Here is a 27,234-nt window from a genome sequence, read left to right on the forward strand (position 1 = left end):
ATCTGAATTCTATCAGGCCTTTAATGCAGAGGTGGCACCCAGTCTACTCGAGGTCTATCTGGAGGGCCTAGAAAGGAAGGTGCTTCTGGCATCCATGCGTGAAGGTATCATTGTAATGATATTTAAGCCCAGTGTTGAGGCATCGGACCTGTCCTCCTATCATCCAATAACAATGATAAATACTGACATGAAAATCCTGTGTGTAGTTGGCACATTGCGGTTGGTTCCTTTGGCTGCCTGGCTGGTCCACCCAGACCAATAAAGTTTTATACCAGACCGGACCACCACCATGAACATTGGGCATTTAATGCATACCATGCATGAATTGGAAGTCAGAGCAGGAGAATTAGCCTTGGTATCAATTGACATTGCCAATGTGTTTGACATTGAATTGGCAGAACCTATTTGCAGTCCTGGAGGCAATAGGCTTCGGGAAAGGTTTCAGAGACTGGGTCAGTTTGCTGTACACAGAACCCATGGCAGTGTTCAAGCGCCTACATCCCTCACTGATGCCTCTGGTGTGAGCGAGAGTTAGGGGCAGAGTCTCCGGAGAGATTCTTTATCTACCTATAGAGGGCGGTGGGCTGGCATCACAAAACATGGAGCTGTACTATCTAGCGTTCCAATTGCAACATGCAGCACACTGGTTGACGGATATGGAAACTCTGAGAAGGATCTGCCCGTACATGATTCCAGAGAAGTGTGGCTGCCACCACTGCTCTTGGGTGTTGGGAGAGGTAGCTCCACGGTGCCATACATAACTAAGCACACCAACTCGTTATAAGAGCAATGGAGTGAAAGTGGTACTGAGAGGCACTCCCTCCACATGCGAGTACAACTTCTGGGACCTTCCAGCATTCTGCCAGTTGACCACCACGCTGGACGTTAGTGCTTGGAGGGAGGGGGTAGTTGAGGAACCTATACCCCAATGAAACGTTCATTACGTTTGAAGCAGCTCAGGGACCCTTCAATGTGGGTCAGTTTCTATTGTACGCAAGTATCGTGGATGTAGTTCAGGGTGTCTGACCAACATACCCGGAAGTCTCTACTACCTCTGACATGTTTAGGACACGGGGTAGACACTTGATATCCCACCTGTAAAGGGCCATGACTGCTGATAAGCCAAGGACCACATTTCTGGTAAAACTGGCCAGGGTAGAGGAAATTGGTACTCCGCTATAGGAAGCGCAGTGAAAAGGTATTTGTGCAATGGTTACACAAGGAACTTGTAATGCGCGGTTCAAACTTGTACATTTCCACTACGTACATTGTACATACATCACTATGTCCTGCTGCACAGAATAGATCATACTAAGACTGATAGATGTCCCCAATTTCAGGGTGGCCCAGCAACCTTCTTCCACTTGGCATTGCATTGCTCCCTTGTCTGTGCTTTCTGGGAACTAGTTGTCCAAAGGCAAGTATATTGAGGGTCTGACACTGGATGCAGACAAGACCAAATGTCATTTGGGAAACATCAAGAAACAAACGGGTAGAAAAATGAAGTGGAAATGTATGTAATTGGCCCTGCTACTGGCAAAAAGGCGGGTGCCATTTCATGGATGGGTCCCTTAGGCCCTAGAGAACAGGGTTGAAGAAAGGGGGTAGGAGAAGTGATGTGTCTCCTTCAGTGTAGAAGGGACAAAAAGGCTGCAACTGACATGCAAGTTCGGGGTCTGCTCCTTGCGGGGTTTGGGGCCTGCTCCTTGCGGGGTTTGATGAAACTGAGGAGGGACACAAAGACCACACACTGGACTTGAATGCCTATTTTAGGACGTGAGGCGTTTATCCAGGGAGAAGGGGAATTAGACAGGGCTTACAAAATTGATGTTCTTGTCCTTAATGAATCCCTTGAGCGGAATTCCTGCTGTCGAATAACACATGTGGAGGGATGGATAAGTTGTAATAAAACATTCATAGTACTGAACTTATTATGTACTGGATGTTAAAACACAATAAAATAAAATCTTTCAAAAAAAAAGATGGACAATATATTCTTCAAAATTATGAGTATAGATTAAACTAGTTTGGTAAATCTATATGAAGGCCTTCGACGCTCAACTCCCAGAGATCCTCATCTTGTAAGATGTTTATAATGTCAATGATAAAGACTTATCGAGAGGAGGAGAAAATGTGCAGGTGCCAATAGGTCACTTGAACTTTGACCAAGTGCTGTGTGATCAGGACAGAGATTGTCTACTAGAAATGGTTTCTTTCCTCATTTATTTAAGTGGAATCAGGACCTCTGGAGGATTTTCACATCCATAATCCCTCTATGAGATTTACTCAGACACCGTATAAAGGATTCTGTAGAACTCTTACTGAACATCATTAATATTGTGGTACGCTACATTTTTAGGAGTGAACAGATTAATTCCTTTGAGCCTCCACTCCTTGAGAAATATGTGAATTTAGTTACCACAGAATACGTGGAAACTAACAATCTTCTCCACCAGAGCCAGTCCGGTTTTAGATCGATTTTCAGCACAGAGACTGCCCTGCTTGAAATCTTTGAGTCTATTAAGGAGGAGTTAGATAATGGAGATAAAGCGGTGCTGATTTTACTAGACCTCTCCATGGCTTTTGACACCGTGCCCCTTGACCTACTCCTGCATAGATTACAGGAGTGCGGCCTGGGAGGCACGGTGCTCTGGTGGTTTTCCTCCTTTTTGGAGGATAGACACCAAGTGGTCTGGTCCCCTCCTTTCGCAGCTCCCATTCCCCCCACGAAGGTGGGCGTTCCTCAGGGTTCCATTTTGAGCAATACACTTTTTAATCTATATATGGCCCCCCATGCTCCCATGGCTGTAGCATGTGGCGCAACAATAATTTCCTTCGCTGACAATACGCAGCATTTGTTCACATGTGATACAGGCGAGGATTTTATAGGAGAGAAGATCAACAAATGCCTTACTGGGGTTTTCACTTGGCTCGAGGAGAATCAATTAAAATGTAACCCAGAGAAATCGGAGATAATTTTCTTTGGCTCTCCATCTTGGGACGAATGGCACCATTGGTGGCCATCAGACATGTCACCACCCCTAACCTCAGTAAATACAGTTAAACTGGATGACACACTGTCCATGAAAGCTCAAGTCCAGGCAGTTGTTGGTTCCTGTTTTGGCCTCCTCCAAATGCTTGAGAAATTTCTCTCCTTATTACCCATCACCCACAGGAAGACTGTGGTTCAAACCCTCATTGTCTCCAGGTTGGACTGTGTAAATGTCCTGTTCCTGGACCTCCCAGAGTACATAATGAGTAGACTTCAGGTGGTCCAGAATGGGGCCACCAGGGCGGTCCTCATTCTAGGACCTAGAGCTTGGATCTCCCCTCACCTGAAGGCTTTGCACTGGCTTCCTGTCCGAAAAAGAAATCGCTTTAAAGCCTTAGTTTTGTTTTTCAAGGCTTTACATGGTACAGGAGTTCACTATATTAGAAAAAGAGTTCTACACTATGTCCCCAGCAGAAACCTGACGTCACCTGCCTGACAGCAGGCGGTTGTTCCTAAGTTTTCCCGCACCCGCACTGGTAGCCGCTCCTTCCAAGTCCAGGCTGCCCGTGCGTTGAACCTTCTACCGCTGTCACTCAGACAGGTGCCTGACTAACACACCTTCAGGAAGCAGCTGAAAACGTGGCTATTTCAGCAACAACCTTAAGGCTTTTTTCCCTTCCACAATAGCAACATTCCAGCCTGGAGGTTCTTTTAGCGCCGGGACACTCTTCCTGGGTAGCTGTGCGCTCTACAAGTACCCCCATTAACACTGCTACTATAATACAGAGGTTACTAGAAAAGCAATGGGTAACAGTCCCAGACAAGCTCTCCCTTCTTTCCCAATAACTACCGGAGTAGTCAAGTATCTCTGAAAAGAGGGACTTAGAGACTGAGCGACTTGTCAAGCTTCCCATGACAGATACTCAAGAGTGACGCCTATGTATAGAGAGAGTCAGATTCCACTAGGCCTTTCTCTGAGCGAAATAAACTCAAAAACAAAAAGCATGGCCTGTCTGTCATAATATTCTGAGGTTCAAGGCATACCTAATTGGCAGAATATTGGCAACTGGAGGGTAAGGTATACATAGAACAAAGGGTGGGTTAGAGCACACATGGTAATGCTATGCATTTCCTCCTCAAAACCCCACCAAATGCTCACACATTTTTTTAAATGATGAAGCACATTCTCCAATGTTGCCAAATGTGGAAAGCTATCCAAACTATTGGGAACAGAAGAATGGTAATTATATTACTATGACGTGCACCAAATCTCAAGGTATATTCTCATGTTTTCCAGAGTGACTGTAGTTATAGGCCTATATTTTTTGTTTATATATTTTTTTTCTTTTGTAACACTACATTCTGCATGCATTATCATAACTAGATAATGATACATTGAAATAGAAACGGCAGACTGTGCTCTAAAAAAATGCTAATTAACAATATCAAAAACAATAGAGGACATCACACATATGTAGTTATTGGAAAATTGTGCCTTTCGTTACCAGAATTATACAATCCTAGCACTATTATACCCATCAATTTGTGGCAGAATGCCCAGATGAAACCTATACTTTTGGCCAGTTTACCCACCCAGCAGTGCAATACCAGGCAGAAGCTGCACAGAGTCAGTGTAGTTGATTCTCCGCATCTCCAGAAGGGAACCTCTTCAACTTTAGCCCATGGATGGTATAGGGTTACCTATGACCCAAAATATTCCACTTGATCTCTGAGAAATGTGCTGAATTTCTTCACATGCCCTCCTAGAATAAGAGTAGCAACATTGGTTGTGGTGTGTGCTCTCCCCCAAAGGTCTCGCAATCTCAAACTATGACAACACCAACTGAGACAGTGGCTGGAGTTAGTCCTCATAGGGAGAACATCCAAGGGGGCAAACCTCCAAGGGGGCACACCTGGGTATGTGCTATGCCTTTCCATACGTAGTTGATTGGGGGATACTATCCAGTGTGCTAAACTACCATTGTGCGAAACATGACTTTCAGATGTTGAGAGTTACATGCTTAATGTACTCAGTCAGAAAGGATAATCATCAAATGTATTCTTATGAACAAAATATTTCTGTGCCCACTGCATATTAATATATCTGTAATATTTGTGTTCTCTCCATGTATGTACTCTGCCTAATAGCCTAATATTCAGCATAATCACAAAGATATGCCAAATACTATTCATCCAGTTTCTGAACTGTATGAAACACAGTCTGCAACATGACATTCAAGACAAGTGTTGTAAGTTCCGTTATACAATGTTTGAAATTACTGCAATTGGGGTTCAATTAAAATACATAAAGAAAGTTAAAGGAAGTTATATTTTTATTACCAGAATCAGCTTTTCCAACACATTTTTGCATGTCTGCTTTTTATCATTCAGGATATCCTTTTGCTTCATCAGCACACGATACCGGCTAAAAAACTCTTGATATGTCCACCTGTGTAGAATTGGCAAACCTTTCATGAAATCTCTTAATTACAGCCATTCTTCAGTGCTTATTCACTATAGTAAACAACATCCTTCATATATAAATAAAAGAAATCCATAATATGAATGCCAAACGTTTTTAAAAAGGTGCTTATTATTCAACATTGGATGCAGTTACAATTAAAGAAAAGGTAAAAAAACAAAAAAAAGCACAGAAACATTTGTTTATACTTTTATGTTTCATCTGCTATTAGATACATATGTTGGTGTTTTTGCAACTACTTTCAATGCATAACACAATATATAACAATTTTCTCAAGAGTGTTTTTTTCTTTATTTCCCCCTTCAATTCGGATGAACATTATACTGAATCAGAAGTTTTATTTCTTTTGATAAATGGCAGAATAGTCGTAAAAACATATACTGCACTTTAATATTGTATATTATTCACCATATTGGTCATCTAGCTGGGTAATGTCTACCTAATGAGTAAAATTCTCTGTTTTGAGAAAATATACTTTTTTACACTTGAATTGTATATCTTTGAACAGATACTTCTCTTACCATGTTCTTGATCGGTCCAGGAGAGATTTCAAGGGATACTGATAATGGAATAAGTCAAATATCCTGACTAACTGGAAACCATAAAATATACTACATTCAATTTAAAAAATCATATTTAAAAGCATGTATGAGGCAAAGTAACTCCTTCCACAGCGTGCTTATAAATATTACACAAACTTCTCTTATAGTTAATTGTTGATTCATAATAGAGAAAGATCGCACTGTCAAATTTCCAGTCCTAAGATAAGTAAGCTTTTTTGTCACGTTCGGATCAACATTACCATCATGGTGGCATGAAATGCTCTAACAATGTTATGGAGCATAAGACCTACAACCTCTTCTTTTTTTCTACTTTGGAGCAACATTAACAACCAATTAACTTATTAATCGTAAAAAACAATTCTCTTCAAATTACAATTTACTCTGCAGGTGTTTTATCAGGCTGACATAATTCTTTATGCACATTTCCGTGAAATTCGATACAACATAACATCAATTTATGAAACACCGTGGGCACACTGTGAAACATCACTGAATTGGTTGCATAAATGAAAACAGATTTATTCTGGTAAGAAACCTCCAACACACCTGTAACGATCTACTTTTACTCACCAATAAATCACTCAGGTAAATGAAAACAACTGCATGAGATATCAAATGTTCAAATTTAGAGAGCTTCGGCCATGTACCAGAGCAAAGCAATAATCACAGTCATTGTTTTCATCAAGACGCTACACAAACAAGTTTCAGCAAGGAAGGAACTTTGGGCCAGATGTATAACCCTTACAATTTCCAACTCGCAAAATGTTATTTACAACTGTGTCTCAGACACTATTTGCGATTCCTAATGGGGCGCAAACTGCCTGCCTCATAACTATTCATGAGGGAGGTGCAATTTGCGACAATTGGGAATGGCTAGCAACCCAGGGATGGTGTCCTGCTGAGGTCAGCAGACCATCATGTCTGTGACTGCTTTTTAAATAAAGCATTTATTTTTAAATGCAGCAAACGGGCTGCATTTAAAAAAGAAAAATGAAACGTTTCTGTTTAATTTTTTAACAGAAGGCAGTGGTCCATGATACCACTGACCTGGCGGTCCCTTCCCATTTGCAAGTGGCTTACCACTTACTTGAAGTAGGTGGCAAACTGAATGTGTTTTGCAACCACAATTGTGGTCGCAAAACAATCGTACATTGAAGTGCGGCTCACTGTTTGGAAGGACGCCCTTGGCACGCCCCTTCCTAATACCGAGTTGCAAACCCTATTTTGCCAGACGGTATTAGGTTACTGACTCGCAAAATAGGATCTGTGTATGGGGAAGACCTATTTTGTGGTCGCAAACGGGCCGATTTCCTATTTGTGACCACAAAAATGGTCGTACATCTAGCCCTTTATTTTTAGTTAGCAGTTTTTCTTTTGGCAAATACAGTGAACTGTTCTGGGAAAGTATCAAAGTTTTTTTAACTAATGTGAGGTAAACAGTAGAACTTTCTGGGAAATGTCGAGCATTATGTTATGGCCACAAGTGCTTGAAATATCTGCTCATGATATATTAATGCGTCAACTTTCAACATAAAACTTGTCTCCTCAGATTTAACCGTTCCTCTGAATTAAGGAGAAACATTTAAATGCTGGGACATGTGAGCAGACATAGGTCTTTAAGCAAGTGGAGCTAGGTGTGTGTTTCTGATACAACGTAGTCCATATTTTTTAGAAAAAATACATTTCGGCAGCTAATGATGAATGCACGTTGGACTAATTTAGAACAAAGTCAAACAATAAATACAGAGCTTTAAAATGTTGGCAGTTGTTATCTGCGCACAATTCTCATATTTTGGAAATATTTGTTTATAAGGCCTCAAATCATGAATTGACTGTAAGTACCTCGAAGGAAACCCAGCTGCGCTGATACGAATTGTTTCCAGGACACCACAGGCCCGAAGCTGCTGTACAGCTCTTTTCGCATCAAACCTACAAACAAAGGAATGGAAACTGTTAAAAGAATAATGGAGTATTTCAATTGATTTCTAAATCAGCTCTCCCCACAAGAGGTCTAATAAAGCACGCGAATACCTATGTTTACGCAAACCCACAATCACTCCATAACATAGATCAGATTCAAATTAAGAAAACAAAGAATTAACTGCAAACTATGGAATGCTAGGTTTATGGAAGAATATTCAAATAGAGGAGAATGGACTTTTATTGAGCTGTTCAGTAATTAACTATTTTACTTCGTGGGCATGACATATGCCATTCGATAAGCCCTTAAAGAAAGACTTTGATTTAGTCTTAGAGAAAGACTTTCAATATAACTGTGGCTTGGAACATAGCATAACATGTTAGCCTCATTCTACAGCCACTTGCTAAATCTAAAATAATTGCAACATGGTAAGTTTGATTCTTCAGTCAGTCTTTACTTTGCCAGTTGACTGAACATTGGGTAACAATCCATTAAGAGCTTAAATAAATCCCAAATACCTAAATACAAGTCACATTTAGGCACTTCTAAAAAAAAACACACCTTGAGCCAGACACTAAGGAAAAATGTACACCCATCAACAGACTAATTTTTCTCTTAAAAAATCATTGAACGAGGTTTACCCTTTAGGCCCTCAAATCAGAATCAAAATGTATTGTGTTCTACATACATAGGGGGTTGGCAGGGAGGGAGTTAGGGGACACAAGGGATACTCCGGTTTATGAAGTCCTTTTATCCATTACCACAATTTACTGGTGTGATATCAGTCTGGGTTTCAAGGCAGGTATAAATAATAATCTGCTACACTAATTCCTGTAGAAGACGTACTTAGAAATTTTGTGAAAGGTCGCTTGTATGAACAGTATACTAAACTGACTGTGGCATAAGATATAGTAGACCAAAAACAGCTATTTCAAACTCTTAAACAGGATGACTATTCACTGAAACACTAACAATTATGGATGAGACATAGCCACCTGACATCCAACTCGCTTACAGCAAAAATGTCTCTTCACGACTCTCATAAAGAACAAATACATAGTACACTCATGGATTTAAAGCTATGAAGACGCAGCCATTATGCACAAAATGGCTAACTCAGAAACATCCCTGGTATTCTTATTTTACAAGAATCACTACTTAAAATACACATTCATGGTGTGTTGGCGAGATTTCATCTACAAAGAACCAAAAACCTCTTGTTACACATGTCAGTGTCAGGGTGGTCTTTCCCCCAACTTTTTGCCTTCCTCCTCCACATTTTCTGACCTTGTTTCTGCTGGTATTAGGACCCTGCGCAATTTACCACTGCTAACCAGTGCTAAAGTGGTTGTGCTGTCTCCTCTAAATGTGGTAATATTAGTTTCTCGCCAATTGGTATATTTAATTTACCTGTAAATCCACAGTAAAGAGGCACTACCTGTGCCCGGGGCTTGTAAATTAAAGGGTACTAGTAAGTCTGCAGCACAGATAGTGCCACCCACTTAACTAGCCTCTTAAACATGTCTCATGCCTGCCATTGCAGAGCGTTTCTGTGAAGTTTTAAACGGCCATTTCGACCTGGCAAAAAAATCTTTGCCTAGCTCAAACGTTCCTTTTTAATACATATTGGTCACCCCTACAGAAGGCCTTCTACAGACCAAATGGCAGGGTACAATGAATTCAAAAAGTACGGCATGTACTTTAAAGTTTTACACATCCTGGTAGTGATAAACTCTACATTCATTGTTCACTACTTCAAGGCCTAGCGCTACCAAACGATAACATTGCAGTTGCTTTATTACATTTTATAAGTGGATTTGTTTCCAAATGGGAAGGGATACCTGGGTCATGTTTGGTATCTCTGGAATCACAATTTAAAATCCTAACTTACGGTGAAGTTGGATTTTAAATTGCAATTCTGAAAATGCCACTTTAAGAAGTTGGTATTTTCTTGCCTTAGCTATTTGGTGCCTGCAGCCTGTATCTGGTCACATAACTGTGTGAAGCTGGCAGCTGGGATTTGTATAATCCTTATAGAAAGCCACACACAATGGGGGCTTAGGTCTGACTGGATACGCCATCACTGGCAGGATGGACGGGAGGAGCCGAACATAGACTCACTTACACCTGAATAAGCTTTGTCCTTTCTCTACACAAAGGGCCTAATAACCCTGCATTGTCACTGCAGCCTCATTGGAGCCAGGGCAGGGATGGCAGGGAGATCCTTACACTTCAAAGAAACTGTCTGGAAGCTTCTCCCACCTTCCAGTACCATGACACCAGGGTATAAAAGAAGGACCTCATACACCACCACTTCAGTATAGTTCCTGACCAGTGAATACTCTCCCAGGAAGGACTGCTGTACTGCATAAGGACTGGACCTGAATGTCTTGAACCCAGAATGACTCCAAGGGCTAGTTGGCTGGCCTCCTGATCTGAAGCCTCCGAGACATACAAGAATTACAACAACCTTTTATTTGTACTTGTACTCTGCCATCTGTTAATCTGCTCTGCCAAGTGGTGCCACCCCAGTTTTGGACCTTTGGAAGTGGTCTTAAGGTGCTTTGCCAGCCTCTGTGGATCCAGCAGAACTGAAGCATCGTCTCTGCTGCCCAGCACAACCAGTGCAGAACCGACAGATTTAACCGGCTGCAAAGACTTGCATTGCCGCAGCAGTCCACATTGCCTTTAGAACCGCCACCGCGTGATGCATCCTTGGTGCAGGCCACGCATCTCTTGTCGGTGGTAGCATCGAAGACAGACTCCATATTGCAGCCTCGCAGCTCTTTGGAACCGATGCTTTGCCCCGACGGTGCGATGCATCTCTGATACCAGACTTCACATTGCAAGCCGCGTTGATGGGACCCTCAATGCAACAGGACCTCACATCTCAGCCTCGCCTCATCTCATCTCATCTCGGAACTGACGCATCGCCTTGGCTCTGCAGTGCATCTTCAACGAAGATCCACTTAAAATTGCAGAACTCAGGACTGCAGGCACTTTTGTTCAGTGGATCTAACTAGGTCTCTGCAGCTGGCCCACGCTCCATTGTGGTCGGCCTGAACGTATAACTTTGTCCCAGTCTGGTGCAACCAGATATCCACAATTAGGGCTATACGTCTTTTGGTTCTTTTTTCTCTAAAAATATTATAATTCTGTATCTCCAGTACTACTTGTTTTGTCTACTCTTCTAACTCTGGTGTGGGCTTTTATAGTGTGTTTTCACTGTGTTACTGTTTGAAGTGGTTCACAAATACTTTACACATTGCCTCATAAGTTAAGCTTGACTGCTTTGTGCCAAGCTACCAGGGGGTTAAGCACAAGTTAATATGGGGTTAGCGTGTGCTTTACTCTGACAAGGATTGTGTTTGCAGCTTGACAAGGGCTCTCACGCCAGTCAAACAACAACCACATTTCTTTCACATATTATCTTAAGACCTAAAACAGCAGTTAATTTCTATTTATATAACATACACATATGCCGAGGCACACAGAATTAGTCCATATTGTAACATAGCCAGTAACCAACAAAGCAATTGCAGAAAGTCCGTTTAAAGTATTCCTTCCTCTTTATTCTCGTATTTTTTTCTTCTCAAACTTCATATAAAAAACACACTGGCAGCCGACATGTGTTTCGTCCAACAGGCTTTTTCAAGGCTAGGTGGTATAGGCAATACACCTGGGACTTCAAAGCACAGCGTACCGGTAAATAATGTGCAAAAGAAGATTCTGAATATCTGTAAATAGACGTAGGGTTTCAAAACCAGTCATGCATCACTTCACAATCATATGCAGGATCACACAAATATTATTTGGTCATGAAATCCAAATGTTAAAATAGTCTGTGGCCTGCAGTTCCAACAAAGGGTAACTGTACCTGCAGGTAATCAAAATGTAACGTGGAGATCCATCCCAGTTGTAATAGTGGCGAGCACTGTGTCTTGTAGACACCAGGTGGGAATGTTTAACCAAGACCTGTTATATATTATAAGGCGTAAAACAGTGCCCCCCTGAATGCAATCAAGCAAGTACTGTCGGTACGAACCGTGAAATAACACGGTGACCGACAAATCCCAAGACCCTAGTAATGCCTGAAGAGAGAGTGACTCAACAAATGTTCAGTAGCCTTATATCTTCACTGAACTACAGGTGTATCCTGCTCATTGACCTCCCTAGAAGCCACATTGCCTAAAGATGAATTAATACACACTAGACCCAGAACAAGGGAAGTGGGTGCACAAAGGACCCGATGGGGCCTTCCACCTGTTACCGGCCACTACCCATGTGGCGGTTGCTCTGTGTGCCACCAGAATAGTCCTTGTAAAGAGATTAAACTAACTGACACTTTCATTTGGCACAAAAAACGACACACCAATTGCAACACCGCAAAATGTTTCTACCTTTTGACTTGTCCCTGTGAAAAAAGATGTGTTGGAATGACCATGAGACAGGTCAAACTTAGAATCACGGAGCACAGAAGCAACATCCGATGTCATAAAACACACACCAGGTTATACAACCACTGAAGGGAAATGAATCACTCAGCTGACAGTCTTAGGTGGACAGTCCTGGAAGCACACCAACAGATCACACATCAAGAGCTTTTCAGAATTGAGCAAAGATGGGTGCCTCGCCTCTCAACAGATGTTGATGGTCTTAACGACTCTATCCCTTGGGGCTCCCTAGCAAGGACCTAAGATGACGCCACCTAACTCAGACACTTCATTAAGTGCTCCCACCATTGTGGGGTTTAGGTCACTCTGTTAAACATTCTTGACCTTCACTACTATGGTGTTCTTTTATGAATTTGTTGTGCCCTGGTAATAGTACCTCTGCCATAAGGTCTACTCTCTTTACCACTGCTGACTTGTCGGGCTGTTTATTTGACATCACCCTCAACCCGATAGTTATTTGACCCTCACTCGTACTATATTGATCCATTGCCCACACTATGGTCATTTCCCTGACACCCTCCCTTAGTTTTGGTGGCATGTTAGACACTACAAGATGGCCGCCGATGAGGCTCTGCCTAATAGCCTAGCGCATTGCAGCAGCCTGTCCGCGCATGCGTGGTTTCCCCGGACCCTCTGCACGCGATGGGGTGGTTACGGAACTGGCCGTGAACTCATTGATAAGCAGCGTTGACCCTGGACACGGTGCTCCGGCTTTTCTCCCCCCCTTCCCGACCGTGTGTGGGTAGGTGCAGAGTCTCCGTCCGTACCACGGACAAGAAGGTGCCCTGCCGGGGTGTGCAGTAGACCGCGGCAACCTTTTAACATGCGTTAACCGTATAATTTTATTTGCGGTTATCTGTAACCACGGCGACCCTTTGCGAGCAGCTACCCTTACGTTCAGTGTGCCGGGTTGTTTCCCCCGTGGCTATCTCAGCAACCCAAGGCCGCGCCTTGTATATCAGCCGTCCTTTCTGCTTGGACGCCATCAGCTTGGGGGCTCTTTGCTTGCTCGTGCACCGGGACCCGTTATGCACGGTCCTGGGACGGGCACGGTGTCGTAGCCTCTAGGTCTTGGCAGATCCTCGTGGGATACTCCGGTTTCAAAACAGGTTGTTGGCTGCTACTCGGTTTTGCATTTGGGATTCCAGGCTCCTCTATATCGAAGAGGGGATGTGTTGTGATACTCCCGGCCATTAGCGGATGGTGTGTACTCGTATCGGATCGCCTGCGCCAATAGGTGTAGGTGTGTCTTCTTTTGTGGTGTCTGGCTTGCTGGACTTTACTTCTGCTCTCCCTCACCATTAAGGTACCATCAGCTGTGGTGCCCACGCATTGGGTGAAGTCCGTTGACGCCATACTTTATCTCGAGTAGGGTGAGAATTGCTAATTTCGTTTTTTACTGATATTGTTTACATCTTCTGACCAGTCCATAGTCGTTCTTTTAAATATGTTCCATATGTATTCCTTTATATTCCTTTATACCTCTCCTTTGGTTTGATTACCACACCTTGAGTGTACATGGCAGCTTTCACTTTGAATTTAGAACCAAGCAGGTGTGGTCTAGATGTTTGGTGACAGTATTGTGGTTACGCAAGCGCATTGACCTAAAATGCGCGTGCACAGCATCAAATCGCCAGCCATCTGTTGCCCAGCTTGGTGCCGCTCCACCCCCTGCCGGATCAAAGGCTTTCACGCCGAGCGGCCGTGCTTTCAGTTTCACGGCCGCTCGGCCGGCCGTGTCTCCTTATTTGACTTCTTTTGCTTGTCTCAATAGTATTTGGCTTTTTGTAAACTGAAATTACAACAGTGTTACACGTTTTCCCTTTCAATCTACAGTACCAATTACCATTTTTATAGCGCGAGATAAGGGTAGCTACATTTGAGATAGTATATCAGCAGTGTTTATTTGGAGCGAATTAATGTAAGCACCAGGAAATTAGCCACGTATAGAGCAACTGCACTTTTGGTTTTCCAACTAATTAGTTTCCTGCTTGTGAAAGAGCTATTTTAACGTTTGGCTACTGCATTGGTCTTGCTAGTCAAAAATAGAATGTATGTGAATCTCCACACATTTCCTTTCTTGGTACAAAACAATGTACATTTTTATTCAATTAAAACTTGGCCATTTAAAACAAACTATTTTATCGGTTTGTTTCAGCACTGTGAACATTTTCATTATTTTCCACTGAGACCCATTTAACTTTTTCACAACAGGTTTGCAACTAAATTCACATGGATTGTTTGCAAATATTTTTCTGGGGGTGGGCATAATCCGACTAATTCGCTGTTGCGTATTTACGAGAAATAACATCAAAATTATACAATATTACATGGCATTACTCAAAGAGCGTAACCCGGCATTTAGCACTATTTCTTAGTCCAAACTGGACCCGAAGATGCTATTTGCGATAAGAAAATAGTGCTAAATGCAACAAACAAAACCATCAGCAGCCGCTCATGCTCTTTTCCTGTATTCTTTAGTAGACGTTTTTGCCTGAAATTACACAGAACTATGCAAACAGGTGTAAGCACATCAATTTTGTTAATACAAATTCACAGAAACGTCTTTGATTACAACCACTGTAATTAAATGTTTTCCAGGGCTAGTGTTTACACAATTTTGCATGCTCAGGTAATCTGATATTATTAACAATTATTTGATGTAGATGTTGCTATCATAATATGAGCTAACAAAATAATACATCACCAGTGTCACAAAATAATGTGCCTAATTAATATTTATTAGGTGGATCAAATATTGTAACACACAGCCCTCCCCAGCCGACAGCACCTCCCCTCTGTCTCCCTGCAGTTTCACGGCCGCCAGGCCGTGTCTCCCTTTATTTTACTTTTCATGTTTTAATTCCGCCCTAAAAACACGCAGATATCAGCGTAGGCCTGACAGGGAAGTAAATCATAAGCATTGGAAATACAATAGGTCTCGCATTAGAAAAGTTGGAGCTTCACACACCCTCACACACCTACACCCTCACACCCCCTCACTCACACGCCCTCACTCTCACACACCCTCAACATCACACACCCTCGCTCCCCTCACACCCTCACACCCCTCACAACACTCTCACCCTCACTACACCTCACACACTCAACATCACACACCCTCACACACACTCACCCACTCTCACCCTCGCAACCTCTCACCATCAACACCCCTCACTCTCACACACCCTTACCCTCATCCCCTCACCCTCACACACCCTCAGTCACCCTCACACACCCTAACTCTCACACTCACCCACTCACACACCCTCACCCTCCCTAACTCACCCTCACACACCCTCACCCTCACACACCGTCACACACCCACACACTCCCTCACTCACCCTCACCCTCACACACCGTCACACACACTCAGCCTCACACCCCCTCACTCACCATCACCCTCACACACACTCCCTCTCCCTCACACCCCCTCACCCTCACACACCCTCGCTCCCCTCACACCCTCACCCCCCTCACAACCCTCTCACCCTCAATCCGCCTCACACCCTCACCCTCACACACCCTCACCACCCCTCTCCCTCGCACCCTCTCACCATCACCCCCCCTCACCCTCACACACCCTTACCCTCACCCCCTCACCCACCCTCACACCCTCACACCCCCTAACCCACACCCTCACACCCTCACACTCCCTCACTCACACTCACACACCCTCACACACCGTCACACACCCTCACCCTCACACCCCCTCACTCACCCTCACCCTCACACACCCTCACCCTCATACACCATCACACACCCCCTCACTCACCCTCACACCCCCTCACTCACCCTCACCCACCCTCACACACCCTCACCCCCCTCACCCTCACACCACTCAGTGCTACAACACATATTGTGTTACAATAGGTGTCACATTTGCGAAACATAAAACTATTGGCATTGTAAATAACAAAGCTATTACTTTCGCTACTTTCAAAACAAGCACATAAAGAAAAAATGTGTCCTTTACAATACCAATAGCTCAAAATTTCCTAATGCGAAACCTATTGCATTGCTGTGCTTCTCTCCCCTGCTGCACTCTCCTGCTCTCTAGAGATGTGGCCTAACGACCAGAGCTGCCATCTAAGTAACGAAAATACAAAAAATGTTGCATTCCAAATGCTATAGGTGTCACATTCGCGAAAGTTATAACTATTGGTGTTGTAAATGAGAAAGCTATCAATTTAGCTATTTTAAAAACCAACAAATAAATAAAATATTTGTCATTTACAAGACCAATAGCTCCAACTTTTCTAATGCGAGACCTATTGCATTTCCAATGCTTGTTTATTAGTACCTCTTCTCTTCACGCCTACACTCCACCTAGAGCCCTCACACCCACATGCACCAAATGGCAGGAACAAAAGATCTCCGATAAAGAGCCCCTTCGCGGGTGCTAGTCAGACATTGCAGCGCCAGCCTGACGAGGAGCAGAACCCAGATGATGAAGCATGACACCTAGCTTGCTGGGTGTGTGAGGGTTTTAGTTCCGAAAAGAGGCTCCCCCTCCTTTCCCACCTTTGCTTGGTTCTTTTGATTTCTTTCTACTTTTTTGGGGGAACAGTGTATCCTGTTGTTGTATGTCTAGTCCTAGGGCCTATACACTGGACCCCGTTAAAAATTAGCCCTTGCCGGTTCCTCCATTTGTTATTTACTCAACTGTAAATAACTTGTGTAAAACACAACAGGAACATGCAAGGAGCTCAACCTTCTTCAAAAACATTTTATTAGCAAATAAATAAAATGTCAATGACATCTACTTACGTGAAAGGTAACTTGAAATCATTCGGTTTAATGCAGCGCACATAGTGTGGGGTGGTGGCATTAAGGGTCTCCATCAGCAGGTTCAGGGAGTTCCGAAACTGCAACATTGGAAGAAAGGGGAGATGTCATCACAGTAAAAAAAAACTTTAAGTGTGCCGAGATGTTTAGAAAAATAATATTGACCTTAATTTTCATGGCTATTATTTGTTCAATGTCACTGGTGGTGAACTCACGTTGCAACTTTTGACTGCCAAGATATAAGGGATTATTACTTTCACACGCATTCGAACTGATGGACACACCAGCATACTCCTTTAATGCTTTTATTACCAGCAAGCAATCCACAGAATCCAAACATCACATTTTAGAGGGTTTTGTACTGAAGCCCTACTGCTTCTATGACAGCGCTGCTAGAGAGAAAAAGAAGAATGGAAGGGAAGAGAAGTGCTAAAGAACCATGATAGATAGTCCAGCTCTTTGCTTGGAATGCAGAACAGAGAAGACGGGGACAGTGGCATGGTGGATACCAGACTTGGCACACCTGGTCTGTCCATGAACATATTTATAGTCAAATACACAATTATAGCACTGCAGGTAAAGCTGCTCATTAGGATGGCAGTGTCACAGGAAGCCCTCTTCCTTCTTTTGGGGACAGGGGCACTGGAAGTGGAGATGCATATGAAGGCTTAGTTTACTCCTGGCTCACCACCACATAATATGTTGTATCCTCACAGGTGTTGCAGAGCTGGTCCACAAAGGGAGGGGAACAGTTGAATCTGTGACTGTGTTGTTCATGTTTTGAAGAACTGGCCTATACTGGATGTCCAGTGAAGTATACAAGTCTCACCACGTCAAAGGCCAGAACGACAAGACAGTCCGCAGAGAAAGTGCAAACAGGTTGCTCTTTTTGCGGGATCGTGGTTCAAGGAAGAGAGGATCACAACTGCGCATTTCCAATTTTATCTGCCAACTATGTTCAAGTTGATGTGTGCAGTGCTTTATGGGTGACACAAGCGGTCTTTAACTGTGCTCTAGCTTCAATGAGAAGACACTGGAGTGTTAAAAGCGCAGGGAAATTGTGGTCATATTTTTATAACAACTTATTCAACAAGGAAAATAACTTAGATTTATGCCAGGACTACAACAGATCCAAAGAAAATCATTAGGAGCAGGTAAGTTATGAAAAAGTAATGTTGGGCCAATCATGAACATATGGAGAAAAATGCAAGAATATGTATATCAAGGTTAGCAAACTATACCGGGTATTTACTCTGTTTTGCATCTTGTCGTCACATGAGTGCATTCACTTGATGACAAATATATGAAGATTCAAAACGAAACTGAAGATTTCCTCATACACAACGTCCTAATTGTATTATTCGGAAATATTTCAGAATGCAACGAAAATCTGGCTAACAGACAAAGTAATATCAGGATGAGTTACAGAATGGTAAGGTGGATCTGTTTTCAAATTAAATCTGGCTGAGAAAATGCATTTATTTTGGATAAAGATTAACTCCCCCATGTTATGAAATTTACTTGGTAGAGGAAGATGTTAGAGAAAACCAACTGAAACAAGAAGAGAGGATCACAACACCTCAGTAAATGGTGATGCAACATATCAATTTTCTACTTAGCGCTGGGATGCCCCTGGGTAACCACACGCTCTACCAATGTTCCTTCATTCATTCATTCTTTCATGACCATTAGAACAACAAATCAAAACTAGCTAGCAGATATATTACTCAGAGGAAATAGTGGAGAGCTGTGTTCACAATACCTGATGACCGACAGTCTTCTTGTGCTCTTTGCTGCTTTGGCCTGGTTTGGACTTGGCTGAATGCACAGAAGTTCGAGACAGGAGAGTGCGACCTTGAGGGGTGACCGAGGTGGGGCTCAGGCACTTTTCCTCTACTTGAAACAACTCTGTTAACAGCTTGAACTGGTGGCAGAGGAAAAATAAACAAGTATAACATATTATGAATAATTGCAATCGATCGCGGAATAATCCAATTTCACTCAAAAATCTGCAAAAAGGAAATAGCAAACCGAAAGGGAAGCTATCTCTTTGCCACTTTTCTGCGTCCTCATGTAAAAGAGGGAACACCTTTGCCCTTGCACATGCTCTATTTTTAGGAAGCCTTGGCAAAAAAGGGCCATGGAGGAACATACTAAATGGGTGGGCAACACACCTGCAAGCTCCCTCCGGCCCCTGGAAATCGCAAGGTGATTGTGATGAATCTTTTCTCCTGCTAAATGGAAGTGACACAGTGGCAGGATATGTGCAGAGGCAAGGTGACACCAGGAGGTGGCTTCATAGCTCCTATTAGGAGGTGGAGTACAGCATGTGCATCAAAATACAGAGATGCGTGTGAATTATTTCAATGCTGCACTCTTAGTAGGCAGTGTGCATGCCAGCACACACTTGGAATGCGCATTCTATTATTAGTGCAACCCATAGTCTCTTGGAAAGGAGCCTTGGCCCCGCCCACCACCTGAGAAGAATCTCCATTAAATCTCAGCCCACCTCATCCTACCATGACATGTCTTAGGAATCAGCTTTATTGCCATCAATCCATGCATTCAAAAACGTAGCCACCATTGAGACCCTTGGTATATAAAAAGTTAGAAGGATGAAATACAACGCAAGGGGGCGCCACCACTATCTGTTCTACTGCACAATAGGAAAGCAAGGATCGGCAGCTCTGCTCCAAGTGTTTATAACCATTAAAGCACTGGGGTAAAAAATCTAAACACAAACAATAAAACAAAGCAGAGTGAATTAAAAACTCCGACTCCACTGCCTCTTACAGTACTTTCAACTTTCATTTTGAAATGCTTCCATCTTTGTAATGGGGATGTTTAATGCCCATTGCGTTAAATAAAGCACACTGCCTAGATCGTGCTGGGTTCAACCTTCTCATCTTCACGTACTAGTTAATAGAATACAACTTTGCACTATTTTTGAGTCAATGGCTTGACACAGAAATGTTGAGGTAAAGAGGTTTGGACCAGTAGGAAAAATTACTGAATGTGACCTGCAGGCTTAAGGGATTCGTATTTTGAACCAAACACGCCACTTAAAAGGAACTTCAACTACTCCCAGTTTATGGCAGGAATACGAGACCCAATTACACTGCTGGCGACGGGAAGGGGTGGTCTAGCTTGTGGTCAATACTTATCTATTTATCTGATGATGTTGGAAAGCTTACTGACTAAGCTCTTTGACACTTCCTGAGAAGAGGGAAGTTACATTTCTGGTATACAATTGTGATGTGCGTGATTTGATCAATGTTGGATTGCTCAGTTTGACCAACTTTCACCTACCTACCTGCTACTCCACCTTGTCTGTAGCATCATTAACCCTGTTTCTGGCTCAATACAATCTGCTTCATGCTACCTGTATCTGTGGCTGCACTAAACAAACAACTGGGCCACAATCGATCAAATACCCTCGGTTCCAGGTAACTCTGGTGCCTGCTGTGTCTGAAAGTGCTTTGTCGGAAGCAACAAGAGCACCTTACAATGTGTAGTGTGATGTGGCATTGCTTTTCAGTTTGGGTCAAATACAGTCACTAAGCATTATCCCTTCAGGTTCCAGAGGACAGGTCACTTGAAGAATAAAGTTACTTACCTGTAACTGAAGTTCTCCAGTATTGGTATTTTTTGCAGATTCACATGCTTGAATCATACCTGTCCTTGAGCTGGGAGTACCACAGTAGACGTAGTCAGCATTATACTGTTAAACATACAGAAGACTTTAACAATCACAAGGTGAGTATTCACATTAAAACAGATGCAAAACTCGTAGTTTAGATTTCACAGCACAAGTGTTCAAGGATACAGGTGTGGCTGAATTGGGAATCAGGGTAGGTCAAATGTGAATCTATTAAAGATACCAATTGTGGGGAATGAAATGAACATGCCGGTCAAGCAGGCTTTAGATGTAGACACACCTTAGGTGGTATGAGCTTCCACTTTCTCTTGGAGAAGATGTCCTACTTCTTTATGGCAAAACACCATAACTGAAGACTCCTAGCGAGCTATACTTTGTTTCCACAACTAATATCCTTTTTGTGGACGAACATATGCCACGAGCAATTGGTCAAACTTCATAAATTGCTTTACTTCTTTTAACATCTAGAATGTGTAGCACCCTTCTGCTGCATTATTCAGGTTTGAAAAACATATCTTCAAAATCACTGGTTCATTCATATGAAAAAGGAGCGATGAGATGATACTAGGTCTTCGAAATCTCAACACATCTAAAAAAGATGAAATCCTGCATAATTTTGTTACAGGAGGTTCTACAACTTCTTCGGAGGAAAGATGTTATGACATTTTGGGACCTATAGTACACACATTTTCAGATACCTATATACTCTGCTCTTTAAATATTCTTAACATTCCAAGTGGCCAATCGCCATTATCAGTTCAAAGTTCTCCCCTTCAGTCTTAGAAGTGACCCACAGAACTTTCATAAACTGCATAGTACCAGTAGCTGCTCATATCAGGGGACAAGGATAATGGCAATTGGCATCTTGGAATCATAAGATCCTTCAAGGTGCGGGTAGATAGGGATATGAAAGTATGTATACTGTAGGTCCAAGGATGGTGGCCTGGGTGGGGAGAGCTGAACACTGTACTTTACTCTGATTGGTTGACTCTTGGATCTTTTATAATGATGAAAAAAAGTTGCTGTTGTGTTTATGTTAAAGTCTTTCTATTTATTTTAACACTGTTTTCACTATGTCTATTGTGGCACTCTCAGCTCAACAATGCCGGTGATTAAAGTATGTGAATCCATGAAAGATCCAATATTTTTATTAAATGTATTATGTTGCCTAGCTAAAAAAAAAAAAGCGTCAAGCCACATGGGACCCCACCCACTAGTAAAGTCAGTTGGACGTGCCAGAAAACTTCATTCAGTGAAACATTGATTAGTCCGTTTTCCTGAAATGTTACTAGCTGTAATCTAGTTCAGCATAATACAAAAGAACAGTGGCCAAGAGAGGAACAGAGATTTGAGACCCATTGGCTGCATTCGCGACATCACTATAATGAAAGCTGGATCTGCAATGGGAAAATAAGTTTGAAATGTGTTCACCCATACGCTACTGCTACTTGTTGGGATTTGTACTTGCGGAACTCAACCTAAATGAAAACTAAATAATTTTCTGAAATAAATGGGTGGAACATGAGTTAGATAGTCTTAATTGTCTTATTCTGTAAAATATCTTATTGAATAACTTTTAGTTTTAGCACCGAATATTAGCCCTACGTGTAGCATCTCGTAAACATCCTGTGGTAACACAAAGCATGATAGGGACTATTCCTTTTCCTACATTTGATCTGTGTTAGCACTGTATAAGGTATGCAGGAGATGGTTTCCCACTTAAATGGAAATCAGCAGCCTGAATTTATAACATAAGGTTGGCAGCTGTATAGTGTCTGTCACTGAACTGAATGCCAAATAATCGCAGATGAATACCTTAAATTAAAAGGATCATCCGGGTGAGCCAAGTCAGTATTCACCCTTACATGCATCTCAGTTGGCAACGGACAATGTCAGTCCTGCTACCTGCATTGATTGCTCTCCTCAAAGAACAATATTGAGTCGCCTTCAGAGTACATCCTACACTATTTGTTGATCAAGCATCCACATTATTTGGATTTATTCATTAGCTATCCTTAGCACTGGTCTGGGGGCTTCCATTTACTCAAACTCATTATATAGTTGGGAAGCCAGGCTCCTGTGGCACCTTCACTGTCAATCAGTCAAAAAACATTATTTCGGTTACACAAGTAACCATTAAAGTACATCAAAATCACAACATTAATAGATTCATAACAATCCATTGTGCAAAATGCAAGTAAAAAGACTGAGAGAAAATACAAAGTTTTGGCTTGATAACAAACAAAATATATAAAAAAAACTCTTAAGTCCACCATCATATCTAGCTGAAGCCAGGCATGACCGACCTGGATCCTTACTTCTTCCAGCTGGTACAATAACAAGTAAAGTGCGAATAAAAAAGAGCTTCAGAACACCCGCGGACACTTAAAAGTATGTGTGAAACGAAGGCATAAAATACATAAAACCTTCACAACATCATTTCAAAAAGCCACAAGATGTCCCTAAAGTGCTGATGTGCTGAGGCCCGCCCAACAGAAATATCCCCGCTAATTAGAACATAGTTTTTCTTCTATTAATAGCACATTTTAAATAGGAACAAATATTTACACAGTTAGATTGGGAGTTAAGCTGTTGCAAACGAACCAGGGCAGCATCACAATGTCTAGTTCCCTATTCCCTGATGACTGGAATTAAAAACGTTTTAATAAAAAGTGAATAGAATTGACAGAAAAAGTTAAAATGAAAGCAGCCTCCGTGGGGAGGTTTCATCACAAGGGCATATTAATATTTTGGTTGGGTTAAACTGGTCAAGAGAGAAACCAAGATGCCACTTCACAGAGCCTGACATGAATCAGGTTAATAACATTCCATCCCAGGTGCTATGTACCCAGTCTAGCTACGGCCCCATGGCTGGTCTAGTTTGGAGCACAGCATACTCCCATACAGTGATTTTTGGGGTTTCAATTTCCTCCCTTTGACAACACCTCAATGCCTTAAAAGGGGGTTTCACCTAAACCATATGAGATGTTGTCATGGCAGTGGGTTTGAAAAAGAGGACCAGCCTCCCTATGTCCATCAGTTTCGTCTTGATATATTTGAGCCACAGGATTTTCAGTCCTCTAGCACATGATAGGCAATCGGTGACGATCTCCCTATTGAATGAGGCATGCGGGTCCTCCCAGAATGAGCACCAAAAGACCAGGCAGCCTTTTTAATAATATCATCGACATATACGATCTCACGCCTGAGCACCCTGTTTTGATCTACCTGGAGGAAATTGATATTAGAATAACCCCACATGCAGGACACATAGGTTAGAGTATGGAGACACTTTCTTCTGTACACATCCAGCAGAGGAGCCACTGTTTTTTTACTGATGCTGGAGGCTAAGTTTAAGATTTAGCCTCCCAAACTCAGAAATCTCTGGTGCACTTTGGCAGTACAGAGTTCCCAGTTACCCTTTGCATCGAAAACAATGCTGAATTTCTTAGTAAGAGTGACAAGGCGACCTCGTAAATGCACTCCTCGCATCTTCGGGTGCTTAGGACAGCAAGCCATAATAAACGTTTTGGTTCAGTTTGTGGCAAGACCGAGTGACCCCATAAAGATAAACTCCTGGCAAAATATTTAGCCCGTTACAGGTTCTGGAATGTAGTACAGTGTCGAAAGCATTGACTACGACTGGTACCTTTATATTGCCAATTAAGGGGGCATCCAAATCTTTTTCAGACAAGTCTGTACCTAAACCATTGATAAACAAGAAGAACAGTATTGGGGCCAGGACACCGCCCTGATGTACCCCGCTATCCACCTTAATACTATCTGAACACTCACCTGATTGGTCATACCCATGGAAATCAATTCCCGGAAATGCCAGGCGTAGCGGAAGTAACATCACACACCCTTTGGCCTCCACTTTCACTCTCACACACATACTTACACACACACACACACAAATTCACACATATACACTCACACATAAACACACTCTCACCTGCAAGGATGCACACAACATACATTTAAAAGCATTTTTTCCTTAGCTGCCGTGGAAAGGCATATTTCAGCTTATTGTACTCCATTTTTATTACACTGTTAATGAATTATATATTTGATTAATTCACTATTAGAGTAATACAAAATTGACAGAAAATATAGGCTGGAGCCCCAGCTGCCCCTGGGTTCCTGGCACTCAATTTGGCACCTGCGACCCCTAAATGACGCCCATGGTTGTACCTTACTAAGCCTTATAAGTCATGATGGAATACCTGCACAAATTCCACTAGGCCGCCAGCCACCCCTAGGTTAATCAGGATCCCCCACAATTTTAGATCTCACTACACAGTTAAAGGCTCAGCCCAGACCCATCAAGGCCAGGCAAATGGAGCCCTGCTTGGCGATGGTATTTTCGCTAATCAGCATATGCAGATTCAAGCATTGCTCCACCATACCAAGCCCTTCACGAAACCCCTACTGCACCTCTGACCGTGTTGTCAGTCTCCCTGACCCAAGTTAAGAGTTAACCACTCTCCCTGCCAGCTTCATTGCTGAACTCAGCAGAGATATTGGCCTATAACAACCTGGTGATTGAGGGTTACCCTTTTTAAAGATTGGCACAATGAGGACAATCTTCCAAGTCTGTGGGAGTCCCGATTTAACAATGGCATTAAAACATTACACAACAAGGGTGCCCATAGTTCAGTGATGGATTTATACAGGTCCATGGGTACCCCATACAGCCCTGGTGCTTTGTCTGATGGGCTCTTAATGATAGCCTTCGTATGTTAATAAGGGTGAATTCCATTGAAACCCTGCTGCAGCAACCCACTGCATATTAGGACCTATCTTCGCTTAACCATCCTACAATACTAGTAAGCAAGCAACATGGAGGTCGGTGGCGCCTCAGCGGGTCTCGGGCTCAAAATTCCACGGAGTCGACAATTCTCCCTACGGTGCCTACTCGACTCACGGGGTCACACTCTGCGACTCTGGGCAATAGCTTGCTTAATCTCCACTACGGCCCCTCGCGGCGGGATGCCTGGCTTTCACCTTGTGGATACCCGGCCGGGGTATCTCACAGGGGAATACCAGGACGGGTTCCCTAAGCAAGCGCCTTGAGACCCCTGGGTTAAAGCGCGCTATATAAATCGAAGCACATTTACATTTACATTTACATTTATGCAACACAATAGGTGCGAGTACTTTTGGCAGCCAACAACAGCCACAGTTGACACTTAACAATTGCTCACAGTTGAAGTTAACAATACCTTTGGAAGCAAGACCAAGGGGGGTGGCCACGCGTCCTCCGGGCGCAGATGGGCCAGCCCTTCACCCGGCCGAGTCCCATGCAGCTAGAGAACTGGTGTGCTATAAATGCCTCATCAGTAGGCCCGCTTCCTCCTCCTCCTCCTCTGTGGGCTGATTCAAGCTGTGGTTACTGGGGCCAGTTACTTCCCAGAAGAAGAGTCTAGTCAATTCTCCTGTGCAGTGGGAGAACCAGCGCGCTTTAAGAACCTCGTCAGTGTGTCCCACCTCCTCCTCCTGAGAGCAGGACTAGTGAGAGTACTCACGCTTTTGTTTATTAAAGCTCCCCACAGAGACTTCACATCCTGATCAAAGGGCTACTACATCTTGGTGAAAACTGAAGAATCCCTATATTTCCCCTTGGACATACTTTGCCATGAGCACAGTCCTCCTAACTCGGTGTCTATTTACACCGTTCTTCTACCATCCACTTAGTATCCTACAGCAGTCTCTCTTTCCAAGATACCCTTTTGGAGTGATATCCATTGTGGCAGTTTCAATGCAAATCTTCTCTTTAATATTTCATTCTAGCTTCCAACCAGCCAAAGCTGTCCTATCAGCACCCAGTGAAGGCCTGATACACACAGTTAGAACAACTACTGTCAGCATGGTCCAGGAGAATATAACTCACTCCAACAGACCCTAGGCAAGTCCAGCCCTTCCCATCCAATAATGACCCGTCGTGCAGATTAGGGGCCCTTGTATCTTAGGACCATTCACTTTTGTTTTCTATGGTATTCCCTAGAGGTCTCTCTCACTTCAGAGCTTTAAGGAAACCTAAATCTACGTCCCTATGAGCAAAACATTACTCGCTGGCCTTGAAAGAAGAAACATCGCCAGAACTCTCAATTGGCGAACCCAGGCACCATTGGGACATCATTCATCTGTCCAATGTGTAGTTAATATCCATCAGCATCAACGAGCCTTTCCCAGCAGTGGCAACTATTAGGATGCTCGAGACTCACCCAGAAAAGGACTTCTCACAACCAAAAACAGCAGCTCACCAGCTAAAATGTGCATGTTTATTAAGTAGCTGCAGCCAAGGAACACATATTTTACATAGTACCTTCAATAATAATGATCTGTTATATACACTGTGAAGCCGAAGAGCATC

General features: G+C 42.9%; 1 protein-coding gene across 5 annotated transcripts in view; it reads right to left on the reverse strand.

Annotated features, from left to right (window-relative positions):
* MYO5A (myosin VA) overlaps window positions 1-27,234 on the reverse strand; it is a 712,580-nt gene that overhangs the window by 163,223 nt on the left and 522,123 nt on the right. For all 5 annotated transcript variants that reach the window (XM_086958311.1, XM_086958310.1, XM_086958309.1 and 2 more), the window contains exons 15-18: window positions 18,963-19,124; window positions 17,183-17,280; window positions 7,880-7,966; window positions 5,333-5,441 (exon numbers count right to left, since the gene is read on the reverse strand). In XM_086958311.1, coding sequence (XP_086814437.1) covers window positions 5,333-5,441; window positions 7,880-7,966; window positions 17,183-17,280; window positions 18,963-19,124 — 456 coding nt within the window. The remainder of the gene's footprint in view (window positions 1-5,332; window positions 5,442-7,879; window positions 7,967-17,182; window positions 17,281-18,962; window positions 19,125-27,234) is intronic.

Source organism: Lissotriton vulgaris, chromosome 2_1 (assembly GCF_964263255.1).
Source record: "Lissotriton vulgaris chromosome 2_1, aLisVul1.2, whole genome shotgun sequence".
Lineage (NCBI taxonomy): Eukaryota > Metazoa > Chordata > Amphibia > Caudata > Salamandridae > Lissotriton > Lissotriton vulgaris.